We start from the raw sequence: 17,106 nt of genomic DNA, 5'->3' as shown, positions 1-17,106 counted from the left end.
AAAAATAGAAATTAATGGGTTTTCAAGAAATGGACATTTTTATTGAAATAGGTTTTCAGAACTACAGAACAGTTTTATTTATTTATTTTTTAAATATAGTGGTTTTACAAAAGTAGTGTTTGTCAGGGAGTGTGTGTGTCACACACTTAGAGGGCTTTCTGGAATACTATTTGTCAAGCCTGATTATGTTGCAGATGGCAATACCAAGACCCAGGAAAGGAAGTGATGCTTTCAAGACTGTAGAGATTACTACTGAAGTGACAAAATTTGAAATAATTAATCTCTCACGAATTCTAAGGAGTTTGCCCCTTAATTTGCAGAACCCACCCAAAGCATTCCTAGGTCAACATTTCCAGTGTTGTAAATGCCATTCAGCCACTAGGTGGTACTACCTAACTTTTGCTGAGAAAATTATAAGGTAAATAAGATGGGTAGATTTTCAATTATGACATTTGGAAAATGTATATTTAATATTTTTCAAAGATCCTAGAATCATTTAAAAACAGAGTTAAATAATTCAGACTATTTTGTGCAAATAGGATCATTACCATACATGTGAATGTTCTTCAACCACAGTGCCAGAATTTAAAAGCATCTATTTCGTATAAGTTAATTTCCAAATGAGGCTTTTATTGTTTTTTGTTTTTTCTAAAACATTCTTTTGATTGTCTTTCTGCAATAGCATGCCACCTTGGAAACTGCAGTAGAAGATCCTGTGTTTAAGGCATCTTTACTAAATGTCAATTTTTGGTTTATAGTCTTTCAAATTTGGGTTACTCTTTTAAATTAAACTAAAATAATTTTAAACAAAACTTCAGTTTCTAGCCCATTAATAAGGTTTCTGTAAATAAAATATGTTTGATGAGTGCACTACAATTTTCCCCATGTAGATGGCTTCAGTGATTTCTCTATCATTTGTTAACATGCTTTAAAAATGTATGTATCCTACTTTTCGTGGTAAGTTGGATATAAGTACTAACTAAATACTTCTTACACTGAGAGAGAAAAAAACTTATTTTAGTATATTTTCACCTTTCAAATTAAGTTACAACAAGGTCATTCCACTTTAGTTATAATTTCAACCAATATTTAAATGAGACATGTATATTCCTTTTGCTAGCAATGTACTTCAAGTACACGTCTTTTAATATTTTCTTTATAAATATGTTTTATGAGCTAAAAACTGTCATGTTTTGGAAGGAGAGAATCCAATCCACTAAGCTTCCCTTCTTGCATGCTGACTTCTTGAGAGGCATTGAAAGAAAAATGAGGGGAACAATGTCAATGTTCCTAAGCATATACTTACAGCCAAACACTGAAGTAGAAAGAGCAGGATCATAGGTCATGTATTTTTTCAGACATTGGGACAGTCCTCAAAGTGGTCAGCATTTCAAAGGAGAAGTGGAATATGGAAGAAGTAGTATTGGAGGAGTTGCAGATATTCAAGGTAAGACAATCCATAGTTCCAGAAGAAATGGTGAAACTTAACAGCTCTTGGTATAGAACAGTATGTTGAAACACATCATCACTTTTACTGGAGATGTCTGTGCACTTAGCTCTTTACTTTCCTTCTCCTTAGGCAATGGAAAAAAAGTTGTAAAAGCAACTGAGAATGGGACTCCCCTTTCCCTGTAGAATACCACTAAATTCAGGGCTCCTGGGATTGCCCCTCATTACTTTATTCTCTAAGCATATGGTCAGACAAATCGCCACAGTAGATGAAAGCCTGGGGTCTCTTTGACTATCCAGATGCTTTTCTACTTTATAAATTCTACTTTTCAATTTTTCCTCAATTGAATTTGAGAAAACTGGAAGAGTGTATAAATCACACGTCCCTGCTTTTTTGTAAGGAATTTTTTTTAAAGGTTGTATGATATGTAAGTCTTCATTCTTTATGTATGCTACATTCCCCTAAAGAGTTAGTAGATCTAAAATAATAGTTTTCTGGATTTGGGGAATGTCTGACTTTTAACAGTACATTTGAATTGTGGTGTTCTTTGTAGATGCTCAGTGACATTTAGTTTAAAATTATTTTCTGAGAATAACATTAGAAATAAAATTGTATTTCTGAGAGGAGCCTTTAAAAAATATGTTGTTCCTTTCATAGCATTTTTGTTGAGATGGTTCATTAAAATGGGCTGTTTCCCTGTGAACATCTATTGCCTTAAAATGGAGTAGAGCCCTCCATGGGGAGGAAAGCAAGGTAATTAACATGCTGAGTTCCACAGGATCCTGTTTACATTGTGATGATAATAGTGGTCAAGGAGTTAACTAGAACAAGATCTGCTATCTGGCATCTACCAAAAACAGTCTTGGGTGGTTCCTGAGGGAGAAGTAGATGTCAAATGTAAGTGTGCACCCAGAAGCCAAAAATAAAACTCCCGCAATACATAGGGCACATTAGAATAAGGTTTACTTATTGACTGTTAGTGATCAAGAGGAATTGTTTGGATTCCACTGTTAAGATTAAATAATGAATCTGTTTTCTTCATTTAAGAAAAAAGTTACTGGATAGAACTTTCTCATTTTAACATCTTCCTTTCATTTTTTATGTATTTTCTTAAACTTTTCATATCTGCTTCTGTTCATTGGTTTGACAATATTGGCCAGTAAGAAATGAATGAATAGTAAATAGGTAGATGATAAGTAGATGAAAAAATTTTAAAGCATGCCATCCTTTAGTTTGGTAGCTTTTGTGTTCATATTTCTAATTTTATATTGCATGCACAAAGCCATAATTTCTACAAATAAAGCTAGCCTTAGTTCACATCACAAAATCATGTGCATCAGTAGCTTGCAGTGTCCCATAAAGAATATGCTCATCCACAAGGAGCACTATAACTTTTCAGAACTCTGCTACTTGAACAAGTTTTTAAACTACTGATCTAAGTAAGAGCAGAACGAGGTAATAAATAATTATGGAGATGTTCTTGTCAACACTAGTTTGAATTATATGGAAGCAGTTAAGATAAGCAGATTTAGAAGGAGAAGCCTTGTGGGTAACTGGGAGTGATTTTCAATGCAGAGTCTTTCTTCATACGTTTAGGTAATTTTTCTGTAATAAGATACTTTAAAATAACTATTTTGATAATTTCTATTAAGGTAGAATTACAACGCATTTGGAAGGAAATAGCAAACATTAATATCCTTTCTCCCCCTCCCCCGTGTAACAGACCCTTGAAGTTTACTTCAGTGATCTTTGGTACATGACAAAACAACATATCGGCTACTATAAAAGACTGTTAATGATTATCTTTATTAACATTTGACTTCTTTTTTCAGCACTCATCAATCATCTTGAACATGGAGTTGTCTCTGAAGCAGGTACTTTCTAATTTTTGTGTAAATATTAGCTACAGAAGCAACAAGTTCCTCGAATTCAAGTTCAGTTTAGGAAAAATCTATTGAAGTTGGAAGTTAAACTATAAATAATATAAAAAGCTCTAGATTATTTGTTTCTTTTATAACCTCTTAGAGGCCACTGTGGCAGTCTTGTTTTAGGAGAAGTAGAACCAAGTACCATTAAGTGAATGATATATTCTCCCCTTCCCTCGGCTCTTGAAAACTGAGCTCACTTTCTTTGTCTCTTGAGGATGTGTTTCTGTCAAGGCCATAAGAAATTCATGTAGAATACCAGCCCTAATCACTAAAAATGATTTTTAACCAGGGACTCTAGAAGTTAGACTACGGACTGTGGTGGCGAAGAGCCCAAGAGTCAACCTCCATCCTTCCACTTCGTATCTGACTCCTGGAATCAATTTCCTTAATAGTGAAGTTAGGGAAATAAAATCCACCTCCTAATAAGTGGATGCTGCATGCCAAATTCTAGACAGAGAGTTGGTACATTGTGAGTGTAAACTAAGTGGTAGCTAATAATAATATTTATTAGATTCCACAGTTCTCAGATATGATACTCCAAATCCTAGTTGATTCAAGAGGTTCAGACTTGCGTTAGGCTAAGAAAGTTATGGGACAATGTGTTGAACCGTAAGGTGTTGCCAACATTGTCTTAATCTACTATGCCTAGTAATGATGCAGAGATTATTAGGGAAAAGATCTAAACAGGTTTCTTCTTTGGTCTTTTCCATTAATTTGTCCACTCAACATTTAGTTCTTGAGGGCCTACTACTGCCCTTGGAGGGTGCAGAAATGAATGAATGGCATAGCCCTTAACTTCCAGAAGCTCACAGTGGAGCCAGGAGATGAAGAGGGAGCACAGTGACAATGCAGAGCAATAATGGAAGCACATACTGGGGGACAGAGGGGAGTCTAAGAGGGAGCCAGGGGGAGCAGCACAAAGAAGACCATGTACCCAAACTATGAAGGATGTTTCAGTTAACCAGATAAATTCAAAGAGGGTGGGATGAGGAAGCCTATGCCAAGGGGAGGAGGAGAACATCTGGAAAGGTGTGAAGAGCGAGAGACCATGGCTGCTTCTAACAAGTTTGTGGACACTTAGAGCGAAGGGCATATGTGTATGCAGGAGACAAGGAGGCTAGAAACGAATCTGGGATTATAAGACAGAGCAAGATTAGGTGCGTTCTTCTATGTCCTCCTAAGGGGTTTAAAACTTTTATCTGAGGACAATGAAAACTTTTAAATATTTTCACCAGGAATGTGTTGTGATAAGATTTTCCTCTTAGGAAGGTCGATGTGGTGTGGTGGCAGTGTGGCAGAATGGGCTGAGTCCTGGGGTTGAAAACAAGACTGAAGCCAGCGGAAATATTAGGACACTTACAAGTAATCCAGGACAGAAATGATTAAGACTAAGGTGGTCACAGTGGCAGAAGCAGTGGAGAGGAAGAGAAAGAAGTCAAGAGCTCTGTGTAAGAGAAAGGAATAGATATGGTGGCCAACTGAGAGAGAGGGGACTCAGGGACAACTGCCCCCTTTGTGTCCTGGGTGACTGGGGATGGGCCTCTCACCGAGGCAGGGTAGCAGGGCTAGATTGCGGGCACTCAGTATGTCCACCTCAGTGCTGCTTTCAAGATGCCACTGACTCTTTGGAGAATAAGAAAGGCAAAGGAATGAGCATAGAAAAGAGGGGACACCTAACATTTAATGCAAAGAAAGGAATCATCAAAGGAGACCAAAGTCTTAGGCAGGAATAAAGACAGAGCACGAGGAAAAGTGAAGAGAGTTTCAGAGACGATGTCATTCTTGGCATCACACACCACAGAGAATTTAAGTAAAACAAATACTGAACAGGGGACATTGCATTTAGCAACCGGGAAGTCCTAACTGACGTTGTCATGGGCTAGAGAGGTATAAGACAGATTTCTGTAGGCTGAGTACATGTATGATGTTTATGTCAATATTTATTTCTCAAGTTTTCCCCCTTCATTAAATGTTTGACATGGTCCAGGAGTGTTAACCATGAGTTCCCCCAAGGCACAGGCTCTGGCTTCTTCAACTATATCATCCCTCTCCCTACGTCCTCCAGCACATACACTTCAGTGAATGCATCTAAAGATCAGTGCATTATTTTCAGGACTCATTTTCAAAACGGGATTTTATGTGCTATCCTGCAGCCTTTCATTTGTGATATGGCATCTTTCAAGCCTCCTTAATACTTTCTTCACAGCGATACTAAATATTTTCTCTCCCTCTTATAACCCATTTTCCTTCAGGGATCAGTAAATACTTCATTAGCAAGTGAGATGGTTCAAACCACAAGAAAGTTTTATAAATCCTTTTTCAGTCATCTCTGATGGAGGAAGCCACAGCAGAGGAAGACCATCAGTGTTGCCTAAAGCATCTGTGCTTGATATAATCTACCAAAGCATATTTTCAACCATTGAGAAAGAATTTGATGTCTTAATTCCTCAGTCTAACAGCTGGTTTTTGACCTTCTTAAATTACGGCCAAGGTTATTCTAGCTCTAGACCACTGTCCATTTCAGTGTCAACATCATCCAACCACCATCCTGCCAGGAGTAGAAGTGATTGACTTACATTACTTTTTGTTATGTTTCTGCACAAGTGCTTATGTTCTGTATAAGGGACACTTGATTAGACAGATTGAGGTCTGTGGTGTGGTATTCAAGAAAGGGAAGTTTTTAAGACTAGTCTGAAAGATGCTTCCAATTCATTTGTCTTGCCTGATTTGTAGCAACAATTGTACGTTGGCTCCCGCGATGGGTTGGTTCAGCTCTCCTTGCACAGATGCGACACGTATGGGAAAGCCTGTGCAGACTGTTGTCTGGCCAGAGACCCCTACTGTGCCTGGGATGGAAATGCATGCTCTCGATACGCACCCACTTCAAAGAGGTAAGAGGCACAGAGTTAAGGGCCTTCTTTTCTACACAGTGAATATCTCACACGAATACCTTGTCAGAGTTTAAAGAGAAAATAGATTGCAAACCATGGTCTGCAGTAAGACTATTACAATTCAGGGTTGTTTTACACGTGTACATAAAACTCAATGTTGAAGGAGGTTAAAATAGAGTGTTCTGAAGCTCTGAAATGGGGAACTTTAAAAGTTTGGATAAATTGTTTATATTCTTTCCCCTCATCTATGTTAAATACTATTACAGGTTTGTTTTCCTCGACTACTTTGCCCTTGCTTTCATTCCTCCCTTCTTCCCTTATTTTTAAATATGTATATACTTTGCCTTACTGTTTTGCAAACAATGTATGAATATATGTGTTTGTAAAAGTGTGGATTATATACAGCCCACAGCACATCCCAGTGACTTGGTAAAATTTTATTTTTACTACAGTAACTCTAACTTGGTCAGCTTCTGCCACTCAGATATACTTAAATGTCAAAATGTTGCCCTGCTGTTTGCTGTTCATTGCTTTATGTGCTCTTAAAAATCATCCTATTTTGAGCCAACAACACCCAGCTAGAAATTTCTTCTAGACACACATGGGCAAAAGCACCACAAAGTCATTCAAGCACTGATCCAGTTTCAGCACTGTTTTCAATAGCGAAATAATTGGAAAGAAACTGAATGCCATCAATATGACTGATACTGGCTAAATCTATAATGATAATATTTTAAATGTGTATTTAAGTAACTTTTTTTCCTGTAGTACTGTTTAAAGTGTATTTTTCCTCTAGGTAAAATGTCAGCAAATTGTATATGGTATTTTTTTTTTTTAATCTTTAGGTCTGTATTAACAAAATACGATAACAGGTGAATATAGTTTAGTCCCACTAGTGCATACAACACTTGTTTCTTGTTTGACAAATCAGTCAAATTTCAAAATCCGGGAATCACAGATTGAACGTAGAGTACAATAGCAGATACTGCTTAAAATTAGGAGATATTTTATATTCCCTGAAATTTCTGCATTAGATATGAATGGAGAGATACTATTATTACAAGTTGAAAGTAAAAAAAAAAAACCAATATTTTTATTATAGTTTCTAGCTAAGGATATACTTGTGATAGTGAGTCCTTGGGGAATATTTTTCTTTTCTAGAAGCTAAAAAACAAGAGTGCTCATTAGTTGGTAATGAACCTTCAGTTTGATGAATTGACCCTGTTTCTTAAGAAGCCAAGATTTAAAAACGTTCTTGACCTTATGTACCTTATACCATCATAATTTTTTCTTATATTTCCCAAGACTGTATCTCTGATCTTGCAGACATGCCACTGTGATATTTTCCCTTACCTTAACATAACGTGCACGTGGGTCAAAAAAATGTATATGATAGATGAATCTTGTTTGGGGTTATCACCTGGTCAGCACTGCCCTTAAGGAACACCCTAGATATTGCAGAGTTTACTGTGACTTTTATAGTTGCTGAAGTGCCAACATAAAATAGCCAAAGCGAATGAGAATATGCTATAAGAGTTTAAAACTTCTTTAATTTTGATCTGGCAGCTTTTTCTTTCTTTAAGCAATAGCTACTGTTTTCTCTTAAGGAAAAGATGTGACAATAATGCACAACACCATTATTTATTATTATCATTATCTCTACTCTCGGAAAAACAATGTGAACAAGCTCTCAGCAGACAGGAGTGACTTTGAGCCATTCCTGCCATATCAAACTTGTACTTCCATTTGTGGTGACAATATTTAACTTGTTGCTTAATCAAATCTATCTAATAATGAATCTTCCTATGGTAAGGAGTTGTGTGTTTGTGTTTACTTTCCTACCCACTAACTAACACTCTTACATCTTATTACTTTGCCACTGACTGATTGAAAAAAAGAGGGTAGGGAGAGTTGTCCGTGTTGGATGGATCTGAAACCCGGATTATATTTATAGTCAACCTGTTCTACTGAATAATTTGTCAAGAGTCAAAGGACTTAAATAAAATTCAAGTCAACTTATTTCCAAAACAGGATTCACTCTGTTAGGACTCTGTTGTTAGTAGTATTTGAATTAAGTTAGAGTGATGGGAATATTGCCCTGTATTTAAGCTAAGCAGTAAGACAAACATAGTTCTGCTTCTGCCACTGTTATTAGTGTTAGAGGCAGACTTTATATAATCCGGCTCTCACGCTTGATGTTCTAAACCATTTAATCCCTTTTCCATAGGCGAGCTAGACGGCAAGATGTAAAGTATGGAGACCCAATCACTCAATGCTGGGACATAGAAGACAGTAAGTATAGCTTTAATATGTTTTTTTCCCATTTAAAATTTTAAGCCTAGTCTTTGTGTGTCTTTTTATTATAGGACTTAAAATATCTATTATATAGGAAGCTCTTATTTTATATAATGTGTATGTTCTGGAAAAGCAACAGGAGATTTTATAAATCAACCCCCTGTCTACATGCCTAAGTGAATAATCCTTTGTTATATCATTGTTTGTTTCATATGTCTTTTAAAATTCCTGTCCTTTTTTTGGTACTTTTTACTGCCTTATCCATTCTTGTAAAGTTTAAAAATGCTAATAAAGATAAAACAGGATATAGTCCAAGACATCTGGACATTTAGGGTAAACTCGGAGACCCTCCCAGAAAAGTCTGATGAGCGAGTAGGCACTTGTTAGAAAGTTAGCCTATGCATTATTTGAATTCATGTATTGATTCATGGTTTCATTCAATCAGTAAATGTTTCATAAGTGACTTCCATGTGCATATAATTGTCCTGGGGACACTTTGGGACGAAGCAACTCCTTCGAGAGCTTATGATTCTTTGGGGAGACGTCATAAAGCACAATTAGTGAAATGGGAGTTTAACAAAGAGAGTGATCACCAGAGGCTGTGTTGTTCAGAGAAAATTTCATGGAAGATCTTGGGAGCCTGAGTACGAACGGGACAGAGTGGAGAATAGAGAAGACTTCTGTTGAGTCTGATAACAGAGAAAAGAAACTGTAAGAGTATATATTCCAAAGCTTTTTTTGCGTTCCACTGCCAAGCTCTACCTTCAGACAGAAAGTGTATATGCATGCCTGTGCGCTTGCGCACACAACTGGAGGAAGGAAACTGCCTTATCACCGTTAGTGACCGCCCCCACACTGAATAAACAACCCAAACTTCATAGTCTATAACTGGTGGCCTAAAAGTTTTGTAGTTTAAAAACAAAACGATTATTTATCATTCATAATTTCACTCTTCTGAAAAATAAGCTCGGGTCCAACATCGTATGTTCGACTCCCGTTCTAAATGTGTGGGAGACTCCCTGTCACGTCCAGGGTTTTATTTAGCAATCGTTACCGTGTGCTCTGATACGGTTTTTCATTCGTGCACGTGAGATTTATCAGAAACCGTTATAGGTATTGAGGATACACAAGTGAATAAGAAAGAAAACCCACGCATCCGTGGAACTTCTGTTCAAGTTGTGTTAGGGGAGGGAAGAAGCGGTGAACTTAAAAACCAGTAAAAATAGATTCTTTATTATGCTAAGCGAAATAGGTCAATCAGAGAAAGACATGTATCATATGATCTCACTGATATGAGTGGTGGGGGGTGGGAGGGAGGGGGTGGCTGGGTGATAGACATTGGGGAGGGTGTGTGCTATGGTGAGCGCTGTGAATTGTGCAAGACTTTTGAATCACAGGCCTGTACCTCTGAAACAAATAATACATTATAGGTTAAAAAAAAAAAAAGATAGCAGAAAGGGAAAAACGAAGGGGGGAATTGGAGGGGGAGATGAATCATGAGAGACTATGGACTCTGAGAAACAAACTGAGGGTTCTAGAGGGGAGGGGGCCGGGGGGATGGGTTAGCCTGGTGATGGGTATTAAGGAGGGCACGTTCTGCATGGAGCACTGGGTGTTATACACAAACAATGAATCACGGAACACTCCATCAAAAAAATTAATTAAAATATATATATATTCTCTGTCAGATGGTGATAAGTGTTGTAAAGAAAGTGACACAAAACAATTCCTGCCTCGGGTGGAGACAGCTACTCGCCATATCCTGTTCCTGCTCTGACCCACCACACCCAGCTCTGCTCATCATCAGCATCACTGCCCCCAATCCATTTTTTGTTAAGGTCTCCAGCAGTTTCCTCCTTGCTGGATCCAATGGCCAATTTTCAGTTCTCCTTTTTACTTCATGTCTAACTCCCTCCTCCTTGAAACACATTATTTGTTTGACCCAGTTCTTATGGCCCCATGAGAGCTGATTGCTTATTATTTAGAAATTTTGTGAGCTGGTTTTAAATCATCAGTGGCTTGATTTCAGCCGTATTGGGAGTTTTTACACCAGGAAAATGAGCAAGCACTACAAATCAGGGCTTTTTGTTTTCAAAGAGTTGGTGACCCAGCACCGGTGGGCTTCATGGCCCCACATCCTTCAGGCTTTACTTTATCAGCTGCTCCTCTGAGCGTTCTTCATCTGTCCTTTCCATCCTGCCGTCCAAACAGAAAACCTCTGCCTCTTCACTGCCTAACACCATCAATTTCAACACAATCAGAGGCAATTCGCTCCCCAATTCTTAGTCCAGTTCCAAACCTTCTCCAGTGTGCCAGATATGTATGACTTGTATGCCAAGCCAAGGGCTTCTCTTAGAATGCCTAATAAGCATCCTAAATTATATCTGAGAAAGAATTTGTGGTGTCTTTTCCTGCAGACTTCATTGTTCTGCAGCCTTTCCCATATTAATAAATAGCACCCCTATTCACCCAACTGTTTAGGGGAAAAAAACAGCTAGGCGTCATCTTTTTTATTTTTCTCTTCCTTTCACATCCTAGTACCAACCTCTCAATAAGTCCTTATGGCTCTATGGCCACAACCGCACCTACTCCTTATCCCTCCGTGCATGTCCACTTAACTGAAGCCACCACCATACCTCTCCGGGAGCTGTTTATGTGGTTCTCCTGCTTCCATGCTTGTCCCTGGTCAATCTCTGTCCCACTTGGTAGCCTGAATAACCTTTTCAAAGACTTCAGCTAGATCATATCATTCCCGTACTCAAAATCTCTCACTAGCTTCTGAGAACAGTTAGAAAAAAATCCACAGCATTTACCATGGCCCACAGACTCTGCTTGATCTGGTACATGCCCTGAGCCTCTCTCTCGTCACAGTCATATGGCTCACTCACTGGCTTTCTCTTTTTCAAAAGCCCCAGGCTGGTTCCTGCGGCAGTTAGGTTTCCATTTGTTTCCTCTGTACCTAAAAAACTCTTTCCTGCAAGTAGTTCCATCTTCACACCATTTAATTTCATGTTTAACATGTTAATTTCTCAGAGACACCTATTTTGACCATCCTATCTGAAATACCTTTCTCCCCGTTCTACCTCTTACTTTCTAATCGGCTTTATTCTTATTTGTAGTGCACAACAATGCCAAATACTATATTCTTTATCTATTTCATTCACTTGATGACTTTGTCTCTGTCACTAGAATGTATACTGTGTTGTAGGCACACAAGAATGTTTGTGTAATGCATGGGTAAAGGGAAGGATACTTAGCTGGATAGCATTCGAGCTGCACTAAGAGGGAAAGGCAACTTTTAAAAGTAGATGAAGCACCAATAATTAAAATCAGAAAGACCTCACATACATTGGGCTAAGTTTGTGAGTTTGTGTTTGTCCTGCAGGTTATAAGGAGTTAGTTCGTATTTCTAAGACAAATCATTTTTAAAAAAAATAGAATTCACACTGTATAGGAAAAGCCAGAGACAGAGAATCAACTGTGGGAATTCAAGTAGAAGTTATGAGGGTATTTACAAACTAAAGTATTTGCAATCTTAAGGAATTTTTTTGTTAAGTTATAATTGACATGTAACATTATATTAGTTTTAAGTACATAACAATAATGATTCGATATTTGTATACATTGTGAAACAATCACAGTAGGTATAATTAGCATACATCACAACACATAATTGCAAAAAAAACATGTTTTCTTGTGATGAGAACCTTTAAGAGGTACTCTCTTTGCATCTTTCATATGTGCAATACCGTATAATTAAGTACAGTCATCGTGCTGTATATTACATCTCTGGGACTTATTTAGAACTGGAAGTTTGTACTTTTTGACCCCCTTCACCCATTTTACCCACCTTCCACCTCCCACCTTGGGTATCCACCAATCTGTTCTCTGTATTTTTGAGCTTCTTTTTTTGCTTTTTTTAAGATTCTGCATATAAGGGAAATCATGTGGTATTTTTCTCTCTGTGACTTACTTCACTTAGCCTAATGTCCTCAAGACCCATCCATGTTGTCACAAAAAAAGCAAGATTTTCTTCTTTTTCATGACCGAAAAATATTCCATTGTGTAGATATATACCACATCTTCTTTATCCATTCATCCTTGATGGCACCTTCCATTGTTTTCATATCTTGGCTATTGTAAATAACGCTGCAGTGAACATGGGGCGATATAGCTTTTCAAGTTAGTGTTTTTATTTTTTTTTTCAGGTAAATACCTAGAAATGGAATTGCTAGATCATATGTTAGTTACATTTATAATTTTTTGAGAAACGTCTAAACTGTTTTCCATAGTGGGTGCACTAATTTACATTCCCACCAACAGTGCACAAGTGTTTCCTTTTCTCTACATCCTCGCCAACACTTGTTATTTCTTATCTTTTAGACAATAGCCAGTCTGACAGATACAAGGTCATATCTCACTGTGATTTTGATTTGCATTTCCCTGATGACGAGTGATATTGAGCATCTTTTCATGTACCTGTTAGCCATCTGTTATGTGTTCTTTGGAAAAATGTTTATTCAGTTCCCCTGCTCATTTTTTAATTAGATTACTTAGGGAGTTTTGCTATTGAGTTGTGTGAATTGTTTATATGTTTTTGATATTAAGCCCTTATATGATTTGCAAGTATCTTCTCCCACTTAGTAGGTTTACATTTCATTTTGTGGATAGCATTCTTTGTTGTGCCAAAGCTTTTTAGTTTGATGTAGTCCTACTTGTTTATTTTTGTTTGTGTTGCTTGTGCTCTGGCATCAAATTAAAAATATTGTCAGTAAGATCGATGTCAAGGAGCTTACTGCCTGTGTTTTCTTCTAGGAGTTTTATGGTTTCAAGTCTTACATTTAAGACTAAAATCCATTTTGAGTTAATTTTTGTGTATGGTGTAAGATAGTGGTCCAGTTTCATTTTTTGACATGTGGCTGTCCAGTTTTCCCAACACCATTTGTGAAAGAGACTGTCCTTTCCCTATTGTATATTTTTGACTCCTTTGTTGTGAAATAATTGACTATCTATGTGTGGGTTGATTCCTGGGCTTTCTGTTATGTTCCATTGATCTGTGTCTATTTTTATGCCAATACCATACTGTTTTAATTACTATAGTTTTATAATATGGTTTGAAATCAGGAAGTGTGATGCCTCCAACTTTGTTCTTCTTTCTTAAAGATGGCTTTGGCTATTTGGAGTCTTTTATGGTTCCATACAAATTTTAGGATTGTTTATTTTTCGGTGAAAAATGTCATTGGAATTTTGATCGTGATTGCATTGAATCTGTAGATTGCTTTGAGTAGTATGGACATTTGACAATATTAATTCTTTTAATCCATGAGCATGAAATACCTTTTCATTTACTTGTGCCTTATTCAGTTTCTTTCATGAATTCCTTATAGTTCTTAGTGTGCAGGTGTTTTGCCTCCTTAGTTAAGTTTATTCCTAGGTATTCATTCTTTATGATACAATTGTAAATTAAATTGTTAAAAAATGGGAAATTTAAAACTCAGAAATGAAACAAAAATTATTGGTGACAACAATAAATTAATTTCCTGCCAAACTGACATAGGAATGACTTTGTGTCAAAGGTCACTGTTTTTACTGATTTGAAAAAGGATTCTGTACAATAAGCTATTTCACTTTTCTCGTGTATTTTGCTAATTTATCTTTTACTAACTTGACCGATTCTTCGGTTAAATCAGTCTAACTGAGCTTCTCCCCAGCCCTTGCCCCATCACCTAACAATCAGCCTGCAAGCTCCCTGCTTTGTTCATGAACTCCTTTTTCTCAGGAGAATGGCATCTGTTACTATGAAATAATGTGTGTCTTTCTCTTCCATGATTGGTACTGGTGATCTTTCTGTGTATTAGGAATTTATTAACTGTGAAAATCACAGATATAATCTGTTGAATTGGCAAGGATAGTGGATATCTTACAAGTTTCAAATGGAATTCACACATTTTGAAAGTTAGATGAGGTTAATTCATAATGGTGTCAGCACGCCTGACTTAATCATTGCTGGTAAGACGCAAACAAGTTCAAAAGAAGTTTCTTCAAAGGAAAGTCTAACTATTGGATAAATGTGCATTCATGCCATTTGCTGATAATTTTGTGTGCTTACATTTAGGATTCACAAAGGTCCCTTAAGCCTTACTCTTCGTTTATGCCTAACATGCTAAGTAGACCCATCTGCAGAATTGAGACATCTGAATATATGATGAAAAAGTGCATGTTCGGGCCAGGCTGAACAGCCGACATTTTTTATTTGATCAAATTTGAGCTACAGATCTTAGATCACACATGGGACACAGCCTTTGGCTACTCTGGATGGAATGTATTTCAGATGCTGCAGTTGATTTACGAGAATAAGGTGTCTGAGACACTGTTCCTTTAGCATCCCATTAACTATCTTATAGCAAATGCATGTTGGGCTTAAGTACCACTCTTTGAATAAAAGAGAACTGTTTTTTGGTAGATAATACAGATAAAGTCCACATTTAGAGTATTAGAGCATCTAGCTCAATATCATCTTTATAGAATTTTATCAAGTACAGACCATTGTACTTACTTTGTGGGTATAAAATGTCTTAATGTTATATGGTCAACTCTGTGGATCGATTCATGATAGAATTTCTCTTAAAAGATGAAGTAAACTCCTCTTCTGGAACTATCCACTAAATTCATTATATTTTATACAAATTAAAACGTGTGAAGCATTAAAAGACACTAAAGTTTTATTCATTTCAGCTCAGAGAAAGAGATTCAATGTTCAGAGTTAGGTCTTATGAATTCTTATTAAAAAAAAAAAAACAGTTGCAAATAGTTAATATATCATGAAAGGGTAAAAATTGCAATGCAGGGATAGAGTTTTAAAAATCAATCTATTAGATAATATTTGACTCTTAGGTAACAATATCATATCATGAATTTCCTCTCTCTTTAATAATGTAAAATGAATCTTTCCCCAATAGCATCTGTTCTAAATCAGTCTATTTTCCCATTGCTTTTAAAATAAGGTCAAGGTTAATCTTCTATCCCATGTTTGCATTCCAGGCATTAGTCATGAAACTGCTGATGAAAAGGTGATTTTTGGCATTGAATTTAATTCAACCTTTCTGGAATGTATACCTAAATCCCAACAAGCATCTATTAAGTGGTATATCCAGCGGTCAGGAGATGAGCATCGAGAGGAGGTGAGTTATAGTCATCAAAGAACGACCACCTTGAGGGAAATAGTGTAAAAGTTAAATCAAGTTTTGGTTGCGAGAGATGTCCAATGTTCAGTGCCATACAGTGCTCTCATCACTATCTGATAAAAAGGAAAATAACAATTTATACTCACTAACATGAAACTTAATGCATTTGAGATAAAAATAGGACAACTTATTACAGATACATTAATAAAGTATATTTAAAAGCAGATTGCATTTTTAAAGGAAATTTACATTTTTTTTTCAAATTTTCATTCTCATAGATTGTCTATATTTTAGAACAATTCCCTGATCAAAAAATAACACAGTATTTTCCCCCACAGTGGATAAGGACTAAATTTTAACTCATATTGTGTTTAACTTATATCATAAAACAGGTTGAATATGTATATCAACAGAAAGATCTATCTTTATCATATCATATGAACAAGTTGGATAACTAGCTGCACATGTACCTTTTCACTCTTATGTATTGAAATTAAATCAACAGAGGGAAAAGTAACGTAGATGTTCCCTTCATCTTTTGACTTTTTCTGTTTCAGTCTTTCTAGGACATACATAGGGGTCGAAACAATCAGAAATTTTGTGAGGTAGATAGGTTAAGTATGTTACTGAACTTAATGGGACAATTTTGGGTAGCCTGAGAAATCCTGTATTTATTATTTGAGTGCCATGAAACAAAGGGTAATTGGCAGGGTTTTTATTTTTCTCTTTCGGTGCCTAAGAGAAACCAGCGAAACTCAGTATAGAGTTCTAATATTCCCAGTATTAAACTGAGGACACTGTAATGAGTAATCCAATGAACTCAGGATTCGGAATTAGATGTTCAACTGAATCCCTGTCCTAGGTCCTTCGATAATATCACTGAGTCCGCATGGGCCAGAATTTTCTAACGTGAACAAAATAAATACAAAAGTTACTATGAAAATAAAATGAGAAAATACAGATGAAAATGTGAATTTCAAAGCAGAGGATTATTCACAAATGTAAAATACGTATATAAAATTGCAGATACTCTATCAGGAAGATGTGTGAAATTCGAATTAGCACTGATCACGTGTTCAGTTGATTTCTGAGGATTTATGAACAGGGTGTAACTTCTCTAACACTCAGTTTCTCTGTCATATAAACAGGCCGTCCAAATGCTCTAAAATACAACCTCCTTGATAAGTCTATAAACATTTAAGGGATACCTGGGTGGCTCAGCCAGTTAAGCGTCTGCCTTCGGCTCAGATCATGATCCCAGGGTCCTGGGATCGAGCCCCGCATCGGGCTCCCTGCTCCGCGGGAGGCCTGCTTCTCCCTCTCCCACTCCCCCTGCTTGTGTTCCCTCTCTCGCTGTG

General features: G+C 36.8%; 1 protein-coding gene across 2 annotated transcripts in view; it reads left to right on the top strand.

The window, feature by feature from the left end:
* SEMA3D (semaphorin 3D) overlaps nucleotides 1-17,106 on the top strand; it is a 194,862-nt gene that overhangs the window by 167,607 nt on the left and 10,149 nt on the right. For both annotated transcript variants that reach the window (XM_027574136.2, XM_027574137.2), the window contains exons 13-17: nucleotides 1,359-1,447; nucleotides 3,283-3,324; nucleotides 6,112-6,269; nucleotides 8,497-8,561; nucleotides 15,606-15,745. In XM_027574136.2, the coding sequence (XP_027429937.2) occupies nucleotides 1,359-1,447; nucleotides 3,283-3,324; nucleotides 6,112-6,269; nucleotides 8,497-8,561; nucleotides 15,606-15,745 (494 nt within the window). The remainder of the gene's footprint in view (nucleotides 1-1,358; nucleotides 1,448-3,282; nucleotides 3,325-6,111; nucleotides 6,270-8,496; nucleotides 8,562-15,605; nucleotides 15,746-17,106) is intronic.

The sequence above is a fragment of the Zalophus californianus genome, chromosome 12 (assembly GCF_009762305.2).
Source record: "Zalophus californianus isolate mZalCal1 chromosome 12, mZalCal1.pri.v2, whole genome shotgun sequence".
Taxonomy (NCBI): domain Eukaryota; kingdom Metazoa; phylum Chordata; class Mammalia; order Carnivora; family Otariidae; genus Zalophus; species Zalophus californianus.
Note: the sequence above shows the minus strand (reverse complement) of the source record. Positions and strands in the feature narration are given on the sequence as shown.